Genomic DNA, 20,618 nt, shown 5'->3' on the forward strand with positions numbered 1-20,618 from the left:
GCCAAAGCTATACTAAAATGTCGTTTGTGGCATGTTTCACTCTTTAAAATCAAACTAAACACACATAGATAACGTTATGGTTGTGTGTGAAGAGGATGGGTACAGCTGTGGTAGTTACAGTTGGAGCGGAAAGCTAAAATAAGACTTATGAGGAAAAAAAAAACCAGGTTACCACAACACCATAAGGTACCTGTGTCGAGTGTGTTATGTTGAAACCATCGACTCTTTTTTTTTTTCCACTCACGCACTCAGTGTCGCTCAGTGCAGGAAACAAAAACATCTTTAATGCGAGGCGTCATCTTGATTGAAAATCTAAAGTCTTAGATGTTGTCATGAGTGGGTGCTCCACTTGGGTGGGGGATATTTATCATAGATGGAAAGAGTGATTAAAAACTCTTATTTGGGGCGAGGGATTTCCCATTGGATATTTTTCATGACAGCCAAGTAAGCTCACAAAGCAACTGATGATGTAAGTAGTCAGTTATCTTATGGGAAATAAGGGTTTATAATGTCATGTCATATGGATGTTAATCCTGAAAAAGTGTTGATGTAGCTTTGTGATATCCTGTAGATTTTCAGGACTGTGAAGCTGTTTAAGTACATACGTTTTTGTGATTATATCATTTTTTATATTTATACACGTCGTTTTTCAAAGTTTTGTCAAATCCTTGGGCAACCAAACCACCAGCATATCTGGCGCCGTGTGCAAAAAAACATAAAAACAAACATAAAATTTAAATATTTAGATAGCAATCAGATATGACCCACGTGTTTTTGGAAAGGCCATCTGACAACTAGAACCAGTGTACAGTGACAATATAAACAATGAAATACTGCAAACCTGCAGAACCAATGTGAGGGATTCACAGGTGATGACTGCAACTCTACACTGTCTGCAGTAGCCTGATCAAGGAAGTTAACTTAACAAATACGGACCACAAAGCAATAAATTTTGTGTTTGCAAAGAAGGAAGTGTTTCCAAGTACACATTAAACTTGAATAGCCATGTGTAGGGACAGCAGCAAGGGTTGTGCTGTCAGAACTAAGCAGCATAAGTGCTGAGAAGCCCCTATGACTCACTGATTACTTAGAAAACAATAATGGGAGGGCCAGAAGTTTCCACAGATCATTTCACAACAGTCTCCAACAATAAAAGCAGGGAACCAGGAAGAACACTGAAGGTGAACAACAGTGAACACAACACAACACAACCCACAAGTTTAAAAAACTCAATTCTGTTTTTTTATTAAACTTCTATCTTTATGCAATCTGTATATATAAAAGTTCTAAAGCCATCAGCCTGAGACTAAGACAGACAGTGAGGCAATTGTGTGTTTCAGTTTAGTCCTCATTATATCAGTGACCAACGGCCTGTGTGACACGTACATATGTTAACAAAATTGTAAAAACAGGAGACATGATGGACGAGAAGAAAAGTACCACACAATGACTTGTCTTGTGCAGCCGGAGTGATTAGAAGAAGTCCATGATGAAAACGAGCTTGTGGACCGTGTTAATAGGAAGTCAGCAGAATAAATTACAGTAACGTTGGTGCGCCCACAGTTCAGGCTGCGACAGTCTCTCGTTGTGCTCCTCTGACAAATGACTCGACACGAGCACCGGGCCTGTGTTTTGTTTTTTTTCCTTTTGGAGAGGTGGATGATGGATGTGAAGACGTGCTGGCGCGGTCGCAGCCAGTGTGTGTGTGTGTGTGTGTGTGTGTGTGTGTGTGTGTGTGTATACACTACATGCATCTCCCTGCTCAAATGTAAGATTACTTGTGTGACTGTACGAATCACAGGGAATGGCAGACTTGTGTGTGCACCATAGTGCAATACTACTTATTGGAGTCTGTAAACCTCATTTGTTATTAAACATATATCGACCACAGACAAGGAATATTTTGATTCACGATTCTGAACGTATCACATCTTTCCATCATTATTATTATTATCATCATCAATACTTTTTTTTTTTCACTTCTCTTAAATACAATATCTTACATGTCGGATTAAATACGGCTTAGTGTGCATGGGTGTGAGTATCTTAGGGCCAAAGTAGTGGGTGTTTTTTGTTTTTTTCCCCCCACTCTTTGCTAGTGGCACTGTTTTCTTGCAGTCTCTGATGTAGACTCTCTGATGAGAGAAACATGAACTCCACACCATTTGCAAAGACCAACGCGTAAGGTTTGTGTGCATGTGTGTTTGTGCTCAGTCACTGTCACTGGTTTCGCTGCTGGGGTCTCCCTGCACCTTGCTGCGGTGCTGCATGGCCCGGTGGTAGGCCACCTGCACTGACTTGCGGATGTTGGATTTCCTGCCCTCCAGCATCTTCTCCTTGTCCAGCTCCTGGTCCACCCCGAGGGGCACCAGCTTGGAGCGGGGCAGCCACTGCCTGCATGCACACAAACATAGACCCCAGAGTTATTATTTCATATTTCCCCTTAGAGGTGCACAGCATTTCATTTACAAGAAAACATGCAAATATTTTTTTGGGGAAAAAAAAAGCACAATGGAATAGAGTCCAAGGCGAATTAATATCTTGTTAAAGTTTAATAGCAATTCCGCTGAAGGAGGAACAGGCCCATTCATTTCCTGTTTCAGATCGGTTTCCTGGTTCTTCTTGAGGTCAGATACTTTACAGGGCGCAACCTGAAAGCAAGTGAGTGAAGAATGACAAAACACTTGCTAGTGTCATCTAATTTTTCACATGACATTGTTTTTCTTCAAACCTAGCAGACTTTGAACAGAAGTGAAAATGGTGACCTAAAACACGACATGTTCTTTCTTCTCTTCAGTTCCGACCACATTTGTCCTGATTCTGGTAAATTTGATGTCATCTTGCTCTTCGTTCGAACTGCAGTTTGCTTTCAGGTATTACCGCAGAGCTACTTATGTGTACACATCCAGTAAGCAACAGAAGGTTGTTTTTCTTGCATCATGTTTTTTTGTCTACAGTGCTTCATCCTTTTGGAAGAATTGCAAAAAATAGAGGCAAACTCAAACAGCAACAATTGCATTTACAAAAAGACAAGACGAGAGGACTGACCAAGTTCTCTTGTTGTCAAAGAAGAGGACCAGGAACAGGTGCTCCCTGGCTTCCTGGGTCATTTGCTCCCCAAGCTTGAGCACATCCAGAGGAGGGACAGGGATCGGGACACCGCGGTGGAACACCCCTTCCCTGGGCATCTTTGGGTCAATTATCTGCAGGCAAACAGTGGCATTAGGAGGATTAGTCTTACGTCCACTAACTGCCGAGAAGATCACAGCTCACTTGATCTTAGTTTGTACTATCGGTATCTTCCACTTGTGTCTCACCAGAGCAGGATATGAAGGATAGCCTCTGCACTTGGCCCACACTAAGTCCAGCGCTTCCAGAGAAGAGTAGTCGTCTGACGTCATCCAGCATCCCGATCGGTCCCGGCCTCGCACCACTGACAGGAGCACAGTCCCCATTACACAACCTCGCCTCAGCTGAACATCGGTTATGTGCATCACACTGTTCTAGTCCTGTATTAATACGCACGTCTCCGTCATGTGAAATGATCTGTTTCTAAGGCAGCTGGGCTGGTTAGGAAACCAGTGCTGGGTGGGGAGTCCTAAACACATGGTGTTTGTTGTCATTTGAGCAACAAAAGGTAACACTTCACATGGTGAAAACAGATGTCTTTATTGGCTTTTCCTTCAACCGTGTTTAATTTTCCCTCCATAAAGACAACAGCAGCAGTTTCCACGTCTGCATCTGGTGACTTTAACAGCTTACAGCAATGACATGGATTGAACATTTTAAATGTCGTGTTTTCTGCGCTCCTAAGCAGCTTTTGAGCTACAAACTACAAGCAAGAAAACAAGTTGCTGTATTCTGGCACTGCATCTTGTGCTATCTTTTGCACTATCTGTGGCGCATTACAGAAAGAGCTGTGGCTCTGCTTTGATGTTCTGTGCAATGAACGGTTTCTTTTTTGGGAGAAATAGATAATCATCAAATGCAATGTGTCACGTTTCAAAATACGAGATGGTGTGAGAAAACATTCACTGCCTGTTTAAATACCAACGAGCTGGATGTGCATCAAGGGTTGTGCTTACAGTGTGAAACGCTCCGAGATCCTCCGACCGAGTAAGAATCATTTTCAGTGCCTGATGTCTCCTCGCTGCTGTCCTCCTGGAAGGCGGAGCGAGAGAACGACGCCTTTCCTCTGCCCTGCTTAGAGGGAGTCGTGCTGAGAGAGAAAACAGACTATTAAGATGCATATAAGTTTATTACAAGTGTTGAACAGATAAAAAAATAGAGATAGTTGGCCAGCTTTAAATACAGGGACTTTCAAAACCAGACCGTGACGTTTGTAACAGAAACATTATGGTCACCTGGTCCTGTCAGACGCTGCGCTGCTGCTGCTGCTGGTGGTGGACTCAGAGTCTGAGCTTGAACGAGGAAGACGAGGCTCATTTCTGTACACGCGGAAGCTCTCTGTTACTGGCTGGTTTCCTGTGTCAAAGCCATTGCTTGGCAAACCTGAAGCAAAGAAAGAGAGGAGTGAGTGAGTCATTGACTCAAACATTGCACGTTTATTGTGTCGTGTCCACTGCACCTGGCAACAGGTCGTCATTGTCACTGTCGCTGTCAGAGCTGGAGCTGCTGCGGGGGCTGCGGGGCCTCTTCCTCTGCCTGCTCTGTGACAGCAGGGGCAGCTGAGGGGGGCCGATGGGGCTCTGGCTCACCCCCGCTGCGGCGTAGCCGGCGTCCCGGTTCTTAGGGGGGCGTCCTGGCCTTTTGGGGGGTCCGGCCATTTTTTGGTTCTTCTTGGAGAAGAGAACAGACGTCCGACGGCCCACTTCTGGAGCCAAGGCAGATGAGGACACACTCAGCTCTTGACAGAAAGAGAGGCGTATGTTAAAACACAAGCAAATATGTATTATGTTCCTTTGCTTTACTGGCCCTTAACATTTTAATGGTTTGAACACATTTTCCTTGACTCACCCTTCCCACTGATCTCCTGGCTGCTGCTCTCTCCCCCTTCATCGTGGTGTCCTGCAGAGGATGAGTGATGGGGGAGAGATGAACCTCGGTCTCCCCCGCCCACAGACTCCCGGCCCCCCAACCCGGAGCCTCCTTCCCGCTGGTGCGCCAGCTTCCTCTTGATCACACTGATTTCCTTTCTTAGAGCTTTGGCTCTGCGCGACTGACCGATGCTGTGCTTCCCCGAGCTGACCTCATCAAGACGCGCCTGCAGGTAATGCAGCTGCTCTTCCAATGGGAGCCGTCGCCTGTTCTCCGGCAGGAGGAGGTCTGTGAGTGGCACAGAGAGAGACGAAAAGGAAGTTAAACAATCATAAAGGCAGCCAGACATGACTGGAAACTACCAAAATGAGGTTGTTCAAGGTAGTATAAATCTTATTTTCTTTGTTTATACAAAGTACAACAGTGAAAACCCAGCAAATACAACCAAAGAGGAGTTGAGATGTTTTAACTTGCATCAATAAACATACGCCATCTGCTGGTCATTTGGCTTTACTGTGGCAAAAATATTTATTTCTGTACTGTACATTCCTTTTCAGCATCTCACACACACACACACACACACACACACACACACACACACACACACTGTTTAAATATCAGTGTCAGTTGCAGTGCTGACCTCGTCACAATCACTGGGTAAATAAACCAAAACACAACTAAGCTCGGATACATTCATTTTATCTTTCACTCCTCCTTTGACATTACGTCTGCTACAAGCACAAATTTATACCGGCCTACTATATGTTTGTGCCATCACTCAACCTTCCATATTTATCATCGATTTTTTTTTTTTCACAGGTGCTTTAGAAAAATGTTATGGCTCCATATTAAATTGAAACTTACCATCTTCATTAGAAGACAGCGGCCGGTCTCTGTCTCTGTCTCTTTCCCTGTCCCTGTCTCGTTCCCTGTCCCTGTCTCTGTCCCTGTCCCTGTCTCTGTCTCTGTCTCTGTCCCGGTCCCTGTCCCTGTCCCTGTCCCGCTCTCGTTCTCGTTCTCGCTCTCGTTCTCGTTCTCTGTCTCTCTCGTGGTCCCGTTGACTGTCTGGGCTCGGCTCTCGAGGGAGGTGCAAACCAGTCTCACAGTCGAAGCCTATCCGTTCGGCATGACGCCTGGCTGTTCTTATGACGGCCCCGCCCATCTCTCTGAGCCGCAGTGCAGCGCGATAAAAGACTGTGTCCTTGGCATTGTACTTGAGGCAGTTGTTGACGATGAGGCCAAAGTCGGCCTCAAAGGCCTCAAAAGTGAGGTAGCGATGGGACTCCAGCAAGTTCCACATGGTCTGAAAGTCCATTGGGGTGTCAATGTGGTCCAGGTAGTCTGGCACCTGGGGGACAGAGGGAAGCAATCAGACAGAGGCGTCACTTCAAGGTATAATAAGTATTCATATTGCAACAGTGACAGTGTAATAAATGTGAAAAAGTTTCAGAAGGTATCATCGCTGATCAATACTGAGTTCCTTTAAATGTTCTACTGTAAAACATTTGAGATTTTAATAATTACATTGCTTAAAAAAAAAAAAACATAGCTAGCCAAAGTAAACATGCAAATCTCTTGTGTTTGTTTGTGACTGTGTTTACCTCAGCCAGCGGGACAGGCTCAGTGAAAAAGTTGTTAGTGTCTCTTTCCTGTAATTGTTCCAACGTACTCCTCAACAGCACCAGGAAGGGAGTCAGCTGCATCTCCAACGCCATCTGCTGCACTTTAATCTGAACACAGACAACATGTTGAACAATGTACACCTGAATAAACTGCATAAATAAACAGAAATATGGGAGAAGTGTGTAAGTGTACACAAATCCAACTCGAGCTCAAAGAAAGGAAAGGCATACTAGTCACTGTTCTATAGAGCTTACAGGGAAGACCACAGCGAGCTGTTGCTAAATCAAATTTTAATATCTGTTAATGACAGAATTAAATCGAATTTGTGTCTCACTGTCTCCCTCTTGAGTTTTTCCCTCTTGCGGATAAGCTCCACCAGTAGTCTCGCTCTCTCCAGGTCGTGTCTCAGTCTCTGCCAGGCCTTCAGCTGCTCCTTTAACGCCGTGTGTTTCTCATCGCTGTCCCTCTGCAACACCGACATGCACAAACCCATCAACGTGCGGACGCGGATGGGGTTCAACTTGTTAAAATGTACAGCAACTTACACAAACATTTACCGAAGGGAGTTGTGACGCCGGCTGCTGCTGCTGCGGCGGGAGTGGGTCAATGTGCCGTTGTGACTGCAGGTGGGTTTGAAGCCGGCGCAGAAGAGGGACACCGTTGCGACTTTGCCTCTTCAGGGTCCAGTAGCTGTGAAGTCGTTGCATGAACTGGCTTTTCCTGGGTACCGTCAGGTTACTGGTGATTTTGCTCAGCCTGGAGAGAGGCAAACACTGCTTTAACTCCTGTGTCATAAAAAGGTCTTGGCGACTCACAGAACAGTACTTGTGGAGCTAGCAGAGATTTGTATGAAATGACAAAAAAAAACAAAAAAAAAAAACAGATCGCCTTGAACTCAATTCTTCCTTGTAAGTGAGGATTTCGGTGTTGGCTGAGCTGCTGTTCCACATACAGTTTTGTATTAAGAGGTAAACCGTTATGTATTTTCTTTGGGCAGTTGAGCGCATACAGCGTAGTTGCAGTGCACGTGTACCTGTGGGGCGGTATGCAGGGCACAGAAACCACTGGTGCAGCAGCTCTCCTCTCAGCGAGGATCTTCCTTGCTCGTTTCATCTTCAGCCTGGACTTTGCCTTCGCCCTCTTTGCTCGTTCAGAGCTCCAGCCCTTGGAGTCATCATCGTGGCAGATGCTAGGCTCGTCGTCCTCCTCCAGCTCTCCCTCGCTGTGAGACGAGCCCATGCTGGCCCCGCCTACTCCTCCCAAAGGTCGGGCTGATCCCGGGGGCGTGTGAATGTCGCAGTATGCCGTCTTGCGGACGCTAAAAGAGGTGCCGTTGGCCCCGGTCTCTCTGACGGGCTCCATTTTCATGTAGAGGCCTGCCTGCTGGGCACAGGTGACGTGGAAAGCGGTGTAACAGTTGGCTTTGTGACACTGGATGCAGGCGCCTGAGCCCCGCTGTTTGCAGATGTAGCAGGTGAGCTTCCAGCGCGCAGGAGGGATGTGCTCGATACTATCGATCGGCTCCAGAAAGACTGTGTTAGCAAAGCAGACCTGAAGAACGGAAAGGAAACTCACTAAACTTGAGTTATTGCAAAAAGGCTAAACTGTACATTGACCACAACAACAACATCCACCTGGCTACAATCTATGCATCGAGAGCCATTTCTCCCCCCCCCAAAAAAATGACCACGCAAAACAAATGAGCGGAGCAACCACGATTACGTAATTCAAATGAAAAAACGTAGCGGTGTATGGACTTACCTCTGGGATCCAGAGGGCGCACACTACGTGGGCCCAGCGTGCGTCGTCTGTCTGTTTGAAAGCGCCTCCCTTGTTGGGACACAGAGCACAGTCCACTGCTCTACTCGGCGACTGCAGGCAGCGCCGACATAACCACTGGCCCTCTGGGATGTAGGGCACACCGTAGCACTCCTGGTGTACTGCCAGGTTGCACATGTCGCAAAACAGGATCACATTGCTGTTCTGACACTCTCCGTCGTTACAAATGCAGCAGACAGCATCTTCATCGATTAAAGTACTGGGGTCCGCCTGAGGGCGAGAAACACGAGGACACATCAGAGCTGAATGAAATCTATTTACGTTTCTTTTTTTTTAAGTCCTCTTCCCGTCAGGTACCTTGTTGTGGCTCTCAAAGTAGGACTCTTTCTCTAAGCGGTCCATGAGGTACTCGAAGACCTCCTGCGGGATGGGTGTCACGCCGTCGCGCCGCCGCTTGTCGTTCATGATGTCGAGCCAGATGTAGTCCTCCTCATCGATGTCGTACTCCACCTCCTCGTCCAGCTCCTCCACTGACTTATCAATGTACCTGAGAGCCAGAGTTGAGGAGAAGAGTCAAAAGTGGATATCTTTTTAAATAGACTGCATGGGAGGAAAAGACACGTCATGAATTAAGAGTCAGGATTTCCTGACGCAGATGCACAACGATGAACCATACACCTGCATATAAAATGGTGAATATGTCCAATTAATGCCAGAATATGTTTTCTATACAAAAGAAAATATGCCTTCTCTATACACCTCATTATTAACTACCCGTCTCTGTAAAACTTGTGCCGTGGACTTATCAAGAATACTGTTTCTTAATTCTTATACCTGTGTAACTATCAATGAACCAGACGATAATTGTCATGACAGACCTGTAGTAAGATGACGGCCGAGGAGGAGCATCCGGTCTCTCTTGGTCCAGTTCTCTGAACACCGCCTCGGGGAGCTTGACCGCAGGACCGGACTGAGCGCTGTGATGGTGAGACGAGCCATCCTTCTTCTTTTCTTTACTCTTATGTTTCCCAGACTTTGGCGTTGCCTTGCCCCCGTTAGACGACAGGACGTCCGAGCGGTCCTTGCCGCTGCCTCCCACTTCGCTGCCTCCGGCTCCACCGTCGCTACCGTTGCACACCCCTCCGCCGCCGCCACCGGCTCCAGGTGGTGGAGCGTCGTCCGCGTCGCTGTCCTCCTCCGACACCACGTCAATGTTCTCAAAGATGCTAATGCGGTGAATGCGTCCCTGAATCTCCAGCTCCACCATCCGCTGTGCCTGGGCGTAGGTCATGGTATCTCTCCCCGGGGAGTGAGAGCGGTCTGATCGGTTGGGGCTACCAGGTGTGTTCCCGCCATGGCCCGGTCCTCCGCTTCCGTTGCCTCCGCCGTCATCCGTATCCCCTGAACCGGCCAGCGAGGCGCGAGGAGGACGCCCCTTCCTCTTCTTCTGGGGCACGGCCTGCGCAGGAGTCGGGTTGTCATGGTCGTAGTGGTAAAGGTGATACTCGATGCCGCTGTAGCTCTTGTAGACTTTGCGACAAGTCTCCACGGGGCACTCATAAGGGGGCTTGGTGGCCCGCAGATTGTGACAGAATGTCTTTACATCAAAGTCCAGCCCCATTGTGCCAACAGCCACCGCTGGGACAGATGGTGTTCGAGTTTACATCTGAAACAGGAAAAGGAAAGTAGGTTTTTTTTTAATTTTTTTTAATTCTGATTGCAATGTTATGTGCATACAATACAAAATATCAGTTAGATGCTGTCACTCAAGTGTTGTAGTTTCAGTGACCAGTCTAGACAAGTCGTGCCTGCACGTTGTGCACCTGTTATGGTGCAGTCACGTGACCGTGACCCCCCCCCTCTCTATTCCCAGTAGCAAAATATGTTATGTGTTTATTGTTATTATCCAGCAGCAGGTGCAATTTAGGTCAACATGCTCGTTGAGAATTACAATCATTTAAGGAAAACAAACAGGAAAAAAAAAAACAGTTGACTATGAAAATCAAGCTCGTTTTACAACCCGAGACATAAATCAGGTAAAAAAAAACAACAACTGTGAGCAGAGCAAGATTCATCTTTCTGAAGCCCTCAAAACCCAAATCAAATGACTTGGTGTGTTTTAATCCAGCTAACGGTAGCGTTACCATTTTTTTATTATTATTTTTTTTTTTGTGTGTGTGCTGTCGCTTCCCTCCCAAACAATGAAACATTAAAAAAGACGCTGCTAGCCAGCGAGCTAACAGCAAGCTAGAAAAAAACAACTCACTTTTCAAAGAGCATTGTTGAAGAGAGCATAGCTACGAGTCACAAAGCACACGTTATATAATCTGCTACGATCTTCCCGTTATTGATCTCTAACCGTTCGCTCGGCGTTTCATTCAACTCGGTAACGTTTAACTCGCGTGGTTAAAAAAAAAATATATATAAATAAAATCAAATGTAGCAACCTCCACGGGGGCGACCGTTAGCTACACAAAGACGGGTGTCTCGCGCAAACCGTTCGCGGCGCTCGTTAATGTAAAACCGACGAAATGCGAAATAATAAACAAAACGCGTTTGAAGCGACACGCACCGGCAGCCTGACTCTGTAACTACCGATGACCGTTCAGCTCCGGTGTTTCCCTCCACAATGACCTCACCCCTTGCGAATCGCAGACACTAGGGCAACAAAAACGGAAAAGATATTTTTTTTTTTTTTTTTTTTTAAAAGAAACGTCTGATTTTCGTGACGTTACCGAAACACCACGGGCAGCACGTGTGGATCAAACTGAGGTCCATCAACTTATTCAATGCCCGGTCTTCTTCTTCTTCTTCTCTCGGCTTCTCTGCAGCCGAGGATCTCTGAAATGTTTAGCTGTAGGTATGAGGAAAATAGCCAGGCGTGCTTATTTTGCATCAAGGCTCTGCTAACGTCACTTGGGTGTTTTTCAGGGTCCTGCAATTACTGCAAAATTGCACCACTAATCAGCATTCAATGGTCAAAAAATGAGTCCGTATTTCCCATAAAAACGATAAATCAATTAACGCTAACGCTACAGATCTGGACTAACATTATAAACACTTACTACTCCACGTTCCCGAAGACTGCGTGCTTCGGAAACCTCACAGCAGCTCAAGAGGGCTTGCAGATCGATTTATTTCATTAGATAGTCCCAGATGAGGCCACGGGAAGCGTTGGTAAAGTGAAATGGTTTTATGAAACAATATAATATCCCGATCATTTCTTTGTGTTGGGAATAATTCAGGAACTCGGTTGAACAAAAGGGGCAACCATTGCTGTAACGCTGCGCCGCAGACGCGGGTCGACACATTCGCCACACGAAGCAGGCTCTTATTTCTCGGCTACGATAATAAATTAAAAGCCCGAGGGAACATTTTAAACGGGACTTCGCGACAATATGAATTATATTTGATTCATCGGGCCGACTGAATTACTCATTTCCATTTAAAAAAAAAAAAAAAAAAATCCCCCGGTTTCGTGTTGGATGTTACGAATCTGTGGCTTTGTTTCAAAGATGTCGGGAGTGTCAAAAGTCTGGCCTGTCTTTCAAATCAGCAGAGAAACACTTTCTGGATATTTGCAATAATACAACGACTTTTCATTCAGAATTGATCAATTTATTTGATCTTTTATCATATCTTCATGCTACGTCAGAGTATATAAATAAAAAAAATTAAAAAAAATTAAAAAGTCAAATGTGCTGTTAATATGGCACTGACCTAAAATAACAACAAACGAGACACATCATCAAGCACAAAATAATATTTATTTCTCTTTCAACATACAGTCTGTGACAAGAGTGCAGCAGGATAGGGTGGGGTAATGCAGTGGGACAAACAGCAGGCAGAAGCAATCCCACAGTTTAAATAGAAGCCTTTGACAACCAGAGTATATTCACCAGGGGGCAATGTTGTCCAGAGAGAAGTGAGATGAGCAGAGTGAACCGACTCCTCAGTGCATTTCAGCTCTCCATTATGATCACTGCATCCAAATGAACATGCCGAATGTCGTTATTGCCTCCTCTGCTCTCCGTGACTTAGCAGCGAGGGAGGTGGAACAAAACATACCAGACACGAGTGACAGAGAACAGAAATCTCTTACTACTGGAAGTATTTCACCAAAGCAGAAGACTCTGCATAATATCCTATAAAAGTCCAATTCAAACCGAATTGATGAAATAATATACATCAAAGCAACCCCTCCTCCTTCACCAACATCACTCCTAAACAAACAAACAAAAGATACAAATACAAGAACTACAAGAAAACTGTACAATTCACAGCTTGGCAGGATCGGGGTGCTGAAAATGTGTTGTGGAGATGTGGTGATTTCTCACCAAAGAAGCTGTATTGTTTTGCTTTGCTTTGTGGAACATGAAGAGTTGGCCATGCTTGTCGGTGCTAAAAAAAAAAAGAAAAAAAAAAGTAAAGGTGGGTGAAGCCCACTATATACAGTGTAGGAACTCTAACACAGAATAAGGGGAGACTATGTTGTGCGAATCTCCCACGTCAAGTGTCATTTCGATTTCGTAATATTTTACTGAAATGAAAAAAAAAAAAAAAAAAAGGCCGTCATCAGCGACCTGTGAAATTAATACATTAAAATGTCCACAAGGCAATAACACAGCTCTGTGAGAATCTTGTTAAATTTAAATCGAGGAGTCTTATTTTTAAGTACCATTGTATGTGAACAAAATGCTTAACTATACAGTGGAATCACCTTGATAGATGATAGCAGCATCAAAAAAAAAAAAGAAAAAAAAAAAGCTTTAAACATCAAATAAATTAAAAAAGGTCAGACTTGTGATTGCACAGAACATTTTACATACAGTGTATGCTGACTATAAGCCATGTTGAAAGAACATTAAGCAGTAGTGATTTCAGAGTTAGCTGGGTGATTTGTAATATTCATACTTTGCCTGGGAACTTCTGTCTGTTGCTTGGCGATTTGTAACTTTGTTCAACTTTTCAGCTTGCTCTTGGTGCACATGTCGGAGATAAGGCTTGTGGCAAGGCCACGATCAAAGCTTTGTGGAGGGGTTAAATTGCACTTTTTGAGCCTCAAGCCTTCACATAATAATTGCTACATTCTGATCAGAACACTACCAGAGGCGTATACTGTAGAAAGAACTATGTACAGTATGCATGGCTCTGGACACGGCCTTCCCTCTGAGCACAAGGCTACAACAATGCCAGCCCTCGTGCTGACCAACGCATCAGCTGTCCAATCAAAAAGTGGCTGTGTCCAACTGACCCATTTGACCTGAATGGCTGGATTCTGGCTGCTGGCATAGTTTTTTTTTTTTTTTCTTCTTCCGTCCCTCATCAATCGTACATTAACCATTTGTTTCTGCAAGGCATAGGTACATCTCACCACTATGGCATTCCGTCTGTCACAGGGGTGGAAAGTAAACAAGAGTTAAAACATTATTATTTAAATAAGAGTATATGCTGTGTTATTAGTGCAGTACTACAAGGGCATTCATATGTAAACCAAAAACAAAATTGTCTGTAATGCATAAAAAAAAAAAAAAGATACTGCACTCAGGATACCTTCAAATAAAATAACTTTGATGCAGACATGCTTTGCTTAACAAAAGAGAAAAAAAATATATATATATATATAAATTAATGTTCAAGGCACTACATTCCTTCAAATATTTTTCATCATAAATACTGTCCTGTCATTGTATCTCACGCCACTGGTATTTGGATTCCAATGTAGTGTTTAAAGTGTACATAACACAAAGGCAAAAGCAATGCGAAAACTGCAGCAACAAAGAATGAAGTGAAATATGTTGTTGTGACCGCAGATAAAATGTCTCATATGGCTGAGTTTAGTTCAAGACAAAAGCCAAAAAGCATTAGACAGACTTAATGTACTGTATAGTATACACACATCCACACACGCGCACACATGTGTGTACACACACCCGCACGCACACATTTTACTACAGAGAAATGTGTTGTATAAAGAATATCAACACCTGCGTCATGTTATTTACAGCACTAGACTTTGTACACGTGTGCTCTAGTGAACAGAGCAGAATGGAAAAGGACTATCTCTCTCTCTCTCTCTCTCTCTCACTCACACACACACACTAACAAAGCAGATCAGGTAGTCCTAGTGGTTTTCGGGCCGTTCTCGGGGTTGTGCATGACCAGAGGGTAAGCTTGAATCCCTGGGTTTGCCATTGCGGCATAGGGCACCATTCTTGGAGCACCAAGCAGGCCTACAGGAACCACAGACCCTACAGGACTAGGCATGCTGGGCCACTGCTGGGTGTAAAGAGGACCGGGAGCCATCCCACCGTAGGAGCCTGCTGGCAGAAGGTAACCACCAGAGAGGCCTGCGGAGGAGTTTGGAGCTAGAGTTGCAGGCATACCAGGGCCTAAAGCAGCAGTCAGGGGGCATGAAAGAGTCTGCTGGAAGTTGCTGGGACCAACATGGCATTTCATCTGGAACAGAGGGGAGTTGTTGACTCATTCGTAAAAATGTCAGATGAATCTACGACTCATGAACTAATCATAAACCCCCTCCATCACTGACTGCACATCTCAATTCCAAATACCTCACGTGTAACTGCTCCCATTGGTGGGGCTCGGCCTTCCAGGTCCTGCCGGCGTCTCTGCTGTTTCATCTGGTTCAGGGAGGGCCGTGGCTGATTGGCGGCCGCTACGGTCTCCTTCGTCCAGTCATCTACCAGTTTGTGAAGATCATCGGTAAACGTGCCTCTCTTGTTGTTGCTGTTGTTGGTCTGGACCCGAGCGAGCCGCGTGATTGGCTGAGGAGAAGGTGAGGGGGTGGCTGCGGTGAGCGTGGGCTGAGTCTGACTGGAGGCTATTGGGGCCGTGGCGGTGTTGAGAGAGGACCCTGAAAAGACACAAAAGGTGTTAAAAATCTGACCAGTTAAAAAAAAAAAAAAAAAAAAAAAAAAAAAAAGATAAAAGACTGTCAAATCAATTGGCTGCTGTATTGCAGAATTCAGGGCACTTCTGATCAAATTAGCTGATAATGTCACATTCATGAGAGCCTCTCAATAGTCCTAAAGATTTTAGTGAGGCCAGAGCTAATGTTTAAATTGCGAGACATATTTTGCCAACAGAGCAGCCAAAGGATTGCAACATACGACTTTCATGAGTAATTACAGAAAAATGAAATGTTTGATATGCAAGCAATGACAAAAATCCAGCAATCCAGACATGTAGCCACATCGCCATGCAAAACAAGAAACATAAATGTATCTGTAGAGTACCCACGTCTTCAACAACAACTGTGACATTTTCAAGTGCCAAAACAATACAGAGGGAAAATAAAGTGTACAAACAAACATAAGTACTAAAAATAGTAAGGACAGAGTAAGAAAGACAGAGAGTAAGAAAGTAAATGAGATAGTTACTACTACTGCGCTCTTTGCCTAGACATAGTCGTTTCAGAGTGGACCCTATAAAAAGGTAAAACAGCACAAGACAGAAACAGTTAGGCCAGGACACACTGCACACCACAGGTATGTGGACAAGCTGCTTCAAAAGCACATTCAGCTATCAAAACAATTGGGGAGAGAGAAAGAGGAAAATCAGGACAAGGGGTTTAAAAATCAGTGAGGAGGACAGGAAGAAAAGAGTCTAGGTGTTCTCTTTAAAATGGGAAATCATTTGAAAAGTTGACTCTTAGAAAGTGCACCTGATCGTCATTAGAGAAAGCACACTTAGCCTTGGTTTGTGATGTTGCTTCTTAGTCAGTTCCTGTAATTCTAATGACCCGTCAGGATCATATTTATCATATTCATTCATATGTTGAACATAAATAAACTGACAGCGTCTTCTTTCTTTGTTTTCTTCTAAGATTAGGTTGTACAGAATTTGGGTAAAATGCACCAACTATCATCTTAATGTTTTCTAAGAAATGTTTTTATAATATAAGAAAGGAAGACTGGAGCCTGGGTAAAAAAAAAAAAAAAAAATAAAAATAAAAAAGATCACTTAGTCATTGTGAGAATGCCCGTGAAACAAAATGTGAAACCAAAATAAATATAACTTTATAAACTGAAAGAGCACACATATACTAGCTGAAACTCATCAGAGTCAGCACTTGTCAATTAAAAAAAAAAACATGCAGGTAACTCAGGAGAGGTGAGAGGAGGAAAAAAATAATAGTAATATTGATGATACAGCCCTTTATATGGCGGAGCAAGTCTCCATCAGTGCCCTGCCTGGCGCCTGCACCATGCACGTCTTCTCCATCCAAACATGAGGGACAGAGAGCTCTCCTCTACCATAGCAAAGGGCCCTGTCTACCAGGGAAGGGGCGGGGACTGTCTCTGTGTTAGTGCACACAGGGTTGTAGACTTGGGCAAAGTGCCTCGACTTAGGAAGACGTTATACAATCAAAATTAACAGTGGATGGAAACACGTAACAAATAAATAAGGTAGAAAGACTTTCTCTCTCGCAACACACACACACACACAGTCTTGTTTTAGATCTGACCTTAGGCCCATGTTTGGAAAGGACTAGACATCCACAAGCCCCAGTGTGCTTGTGGTGTCTTTAAAAGCCAGACGCATTGCACAAAGCAACTGTATGAGGGGAGAGGGGGGGGATATCGACCACAATTTAATGGTTATGAATGTAACTGTGGGTCTGTGAATTGCAGATAATTGCCAGAGGAAAGACTGTATACAGATAAGTACCTACAACAACAAAGTTACTTATCGCCTGGGCGTTGAAGAGCACGCACATAGACGTATAAATATAAATCAGCGCAACAGAGAAATGTTTCCTTTTCAATCTTGATGCCAAAAAGATTGAAGTTACTTCAACTTCTTTCATTCAAAATGTGTATGAAGACAGTACAGGAACTACTCTGTACCTGTATGTATGAGAAACATTTTCATCATTTGGACATGGGGATCTAAACCCCTGCATAGTGTGGAGCTATATGTCTGAAGTCATTATGCATGTTTTTCTGAGATATAGTGAGAGATTAAAATGGGTCAATTCAATTTGAATATAGAACGACCTTTATTTTAGTTTTTGCCGAATTTACATGTCCTCATATTTTACCCTGTCTTTTGCTATACTACTCCTAGAGTGCACCATAATCAGAAAATGTCAAACTCTACTTACAGCCACTTTAATTAAGTTACTTCACAGTATCAACTGTCTTCAGATAAACTATATCAGAGTAGAAGAATTAACTTATTATGTTTGTAGTGTATTTTTCTGCCCAAGCACATGCTGTTTTTTTTTTTTTTTTTTTTAAACGTCAAGTTCACAAATGCAGCTACTCCATGCCCCATTAAGATCCAGGAACAGATGCTTAACAAATGCAGAACAGCCATTTAAATTCAGGTGGTGAACTTGGGGACACGGGTGTTTTTTAAGGGTAAGTCATAAATACTGAGCTTGTTTTGTGAAATGACAAACAAGCCGGAGAACCCACAGTGTCAATATCTATCGTTAGGTGCAACACACAAGTGTTCACAAATACTTCTGTACCAACAACAAGATCTATAAGCTGTTAACACATTAAGGGACCTTGAGAAAGAGTCAGAAACTATAATACAAGTGATACAGAATGACCTGTTTCACCATTTGTTCAAGGAAGGAAAAACATTTCCCGGCTGCGTAAGTCTTATATTCAGCTAGAGTGTGCCTACTTTAGTCAAATTTAACTGAGTTTATCATACCAACATCACGTGTGCATGTTATTGATATCCTCTGGTGGTCAGAAAAATAAAAGTAATATAGACCACAAGCTTTGCGCTTGTTGAGGGAAATTGTGAGTGGTAGGAATTAGAAAAAGGGGGATGGAGGTCAGGTGAGGAGGCTAAAATTAAATATTATAGTACATACAAATAATTTTTTAAAAAAAGGTCGATAAAAGAGAGAGGCAGGTTAAATAAAGAGAATATGGAGATGAGTGAGGGGAAATAGAAAAGAACAAATACAAACAGATGGACAGAGACACAGGTCCACTGAGGAATCTAGTGCGTGGTTTGCTACTAGATTTATAGGTGACTCTCTCTGACGTTTGGTGGTAAACCGTCCAGCCTGTAAAAATGAATATAAGAGGGAAGAAGAGAAGAAACAAGAGAAACACTTTGTAAAAGTGCACAGAGACTGGGATGAGAAACCCCCACCATCAAAAGCACCAGAAAAGGACACTAAGGAGGAGTGCACGATATGCAGGATCCTACTAAATTATCTAACGATGAATGGGAAGCTATTTGTATCAGTGTGATGATGGGATGTCATCCAATAATTAAAACTAATAAAAGATTAGTGTGCTAGAAAAAAAAAATAACATTGTGGACAGGTTGCTTGTCTTTTTTTTAAACATTTCTATTTATTTAATGGATTCAGATAGAATTTTTTAAAGTAACAATAAATGACTGACAAGTTCTTCTGTTGAAAAGAAAATAAGTAGAATAGTAAACGACAAGGACAATTATTTGTAACTTGTTATAGTTTTAAAATGAGAACCTTGCGTGACAATTTAAGGGGTTTGAGAAAAGATTTCAAAGGAGGATCCCTAAAAATTCTTTCCCCTTCTGATTGCCAAGTCCAAAACTACAGAAGAACCATGTTTTATCATCTGGCTGTTATGAGGAGACGCTAGACGTGATTGTTAGAATGGAGACAAAGTGCTCAATTTTCCAACAGCCAAGAGTCTTTTAGTCTCAAAGTTTATCTGCCTCTCTTTTTGTGCAATTGTCTGTCAGTGGACAAATATGTAGCTTGTTTAATAATTTGGTTAAACACCCAATTCATATGGGTATTCCCCTGTTTACGTGTAAATCCAATTCATTTAAATGTGAAGAAAAAAAAATATTAGAGGCACCTCTCAGTTTAACCCAGGGCACTTCAACAGCACCACAATTTACAGTCTCAAAAATTACCATACAAAAATAAATAAATTAACAACTCGCTCAGACTCTATCAGAGTGAATAATAATTGATTGATTATAATCCTCAAAGGGAGGATTTATTGCTGGGTTGTTGCATTATACTTTTTATTTCACCTGTTAGTGGGTGCTGCTGTGACAAGTAAATTTCCCCACTGCGGGATTAATAAAGTAAAATCTAAATCTATATATTTGCCACTAAAAAACAATGAGCAATGTATTAGTTTTCTAGATAAATTAGTAAACTATCAAAAATATTATTTAATCATTTTTCTCTCTAGTTCAGACTAATCCAGATTAATTGAAAGATTTTCCATATTATTTTTTTATATTTTAAGTTCTTGGCATGTACTGTATATTGACTCACTGTTCTTTGCCTGATTAAGTGCTGCAAGTATGACTTGAATTTATGGTTATTTTGCAGTGTGGACTTGCTTTTAAATATGCTTCACTGGATAACTACGTCTTTCTGAAAATTATCGGTTATTTCTATTGACTCTAAAATTCCACATTAGTGCATCTGTATTACTTGTGACATAATAGTAAATGCCAGGACACAACGCACATTTCGACGTACAGCACAAGTGACACTTCTTCCCTCAATCTAATAAATGGTATCGATCTGATGAGCACATTAAGGAAACAATATGTCTAACATGGCGTAAATGTTGATAAATATATGCAGTGTTTTAAATGGTCCAACAGCACATACAGTATGAAGTTTACAGTTGTTCAAATGAAGTGGTTGGTAACTCTCCAGTTTGCAAAATGCTGTCCATGGACAATATAGACAACAATAACAGCATTAACCATTCACCTTTGCCCTAATGGCGGTTTTGGAGGTTGCATGTCCCATCTGTGCACACACGCACGAGCTTGCACATGAACCTATAATGTGTACCTTGGCCCGGGCCGGCTTGGTTGGCCGATCCATCACCGTGTAGCCCGGCGTAGATGTTGTCCGAGGACAAAGAGCCCTTCAAGGAGCAGGGTTGCTGGGTGTGGACCTGCTCTGGAACGGCGCTCAGCTGATTGCTGGAGCTGGAGCTGCCGCTGGAGTGGGCAGAGCCATCCGACAGAATGGAGCTTTTAGCCGGAGAGCTGGATGAACTGGCGCCGCTCTCACCTTGGTGAGAACAAACAAAAATAAATAAATAAAATGAATAAATAAAGTGTGAGTCAGAGTGACTCACTCTGAATCACACACTCCTACGGTTTTCTGAACCCGATGTCATTCCTTGTGTTTTGCGCAGACAAAATGTGTGCTTCTGACTGAAAAGGCTCTCCCATATAGACAAATCATCACATAA

General features: G+C 43.3%; 2 protein-coding genes across 13 annotated transcripts in view; both read right to left on the minus strand.

Moving 5' to 3' along the window:
* Window positions 1-773: 773 nt before the first annotated feature.
* Window positions 774-11,679, minus strand: brpf1 (bromodomain and PHD finger containing, 1). Of its 4 annotated transcripts, none has more exons than XM_069140606.1 (16): window positions 11,466-11,679; window positions 9,279-10,066; window positions 8,758-8,947; window positions 8,383-8,670; window positions 7,655-8,172; window positions 7,167-7,377; window positions 6,956-7,087; window positions 6,600-6,728; window positions 5,863-6,346; window positions 4,978-5,286; window positions 4,589-4,867; window positions 4,365-4,512; window positions 4,086-4,219; window positions 3,318-3,433; window positions 3,049-3,203; window positions 774-2,394 (listed from the first exon to the last, which is right to left on the minus strand). In XM_069140606.1, exons 2-16 carry the CDS (start codon window positions 10,019-10,021, stop codon window positions 2,211-2,213), a joined length of 4,020 nt encoding a protein of 1,339 aa, XP_068996707.1. In that variant the 5' UTR covers window positions 10,022-10,066; window positions 11,466-11,679; the 3' UTR covers window positions 774-2,210. The 4 variants fall into 4 exon arrangements, with proteins under 4 accessions (XP_068996707.1, XP_068996708.1, XP_068996709.1 ...); XM_069140607.1 differs by lacking the exon at window positions 11,466-11,679 and adding an exon at window positions 10,973-11,437; XM_069140608.1 differs by lacking the exon at window positions 11,466-11,679 and adding an exon at window positions 10,667-11,437 and having other exon boundaries at window positions 7,179-7,377.
* Window positions 11,680-12,148: 469 nt separating this feature from the next.
* Window positions 12,149-20,618, minus strand: part of LOC138192917 (serine/threonine-protein kinase WNK2-like) — a 42,157-nt gene continuing 33,687 nt past the window's right edge. For 8 of the 9 annotated variants that reach the window (XM_069140596.1, XM_069140597.1, XM_069140603.1 and 5 more), the window contains 5 exons: window positions 20,210-20,434; window positions 18,356-18,454; window positions 15,801-15,845; window positions 14,973-15,274; window positions 12,149-14,859 (listed from right to left, as the gene is read on the minus strand). In XM_069140596.1, coding sequence (XP_068996697.1) covers window positions 14,515-14,859; window positions 14,973-15,274; window positions 15,801-15,845; window positions 18,356-18,454; window positions 20,210-20,434 — 1,016 coding nt within the window. In that variant the 3' untranslated portion in view covers window positions 12,149-14,514. The remainder of the gene's footprint in view (window positions 14,860-14,972; window positions 15,275-15,800; window positions 15,846-18,355; window positions 18,455-20,209; window positions 20,435-20,618) is intronic. The other variant, XM_069140598.1, reaches the window with a different exon arrangement.

This window comes from Embiotoca jacksoni, unplaced genomic scaffold (assembly GCF_022577435.1).
Source record: "Embiotoca jacksoni isolate LCO1_2020_lvr unplaced genomic scaffold, fEmbJac1.0.p SCAF_9, whole genome shotgun sequence".
Lineage (NCBI taxonomy): Eukaryota > Metazoa > Chordata > Actinopteri > Embiotocidae > Embiotoca > Embiotoca jacksoni.

Excerpts from the sequence above, each read along its gene's own strand:
- brpf1 (XM_069140606.1), bottom strand. The coding sequence starts at position 10,021 with ATGGGGCTGGACTTTGATGTAAAGACATTCTGTCACAATCTGCGGGCC. Across the intron at positions 8,671-8,757 it reads ACTTTGAGAGCCACAACAAG|GCGGACCCCAGTACTTTAAT; the intron begins GTACCTGACGGG and ends TCTCGCCCTCAG. Across the intron at positions 4,513-4,588 it reads CAATGACGACCTGTTGCCAG|GTTTGCCAAGCAATGGCTTT; the intron begins GTGCAGTGGACA and ends TCTTTGCTTCAG.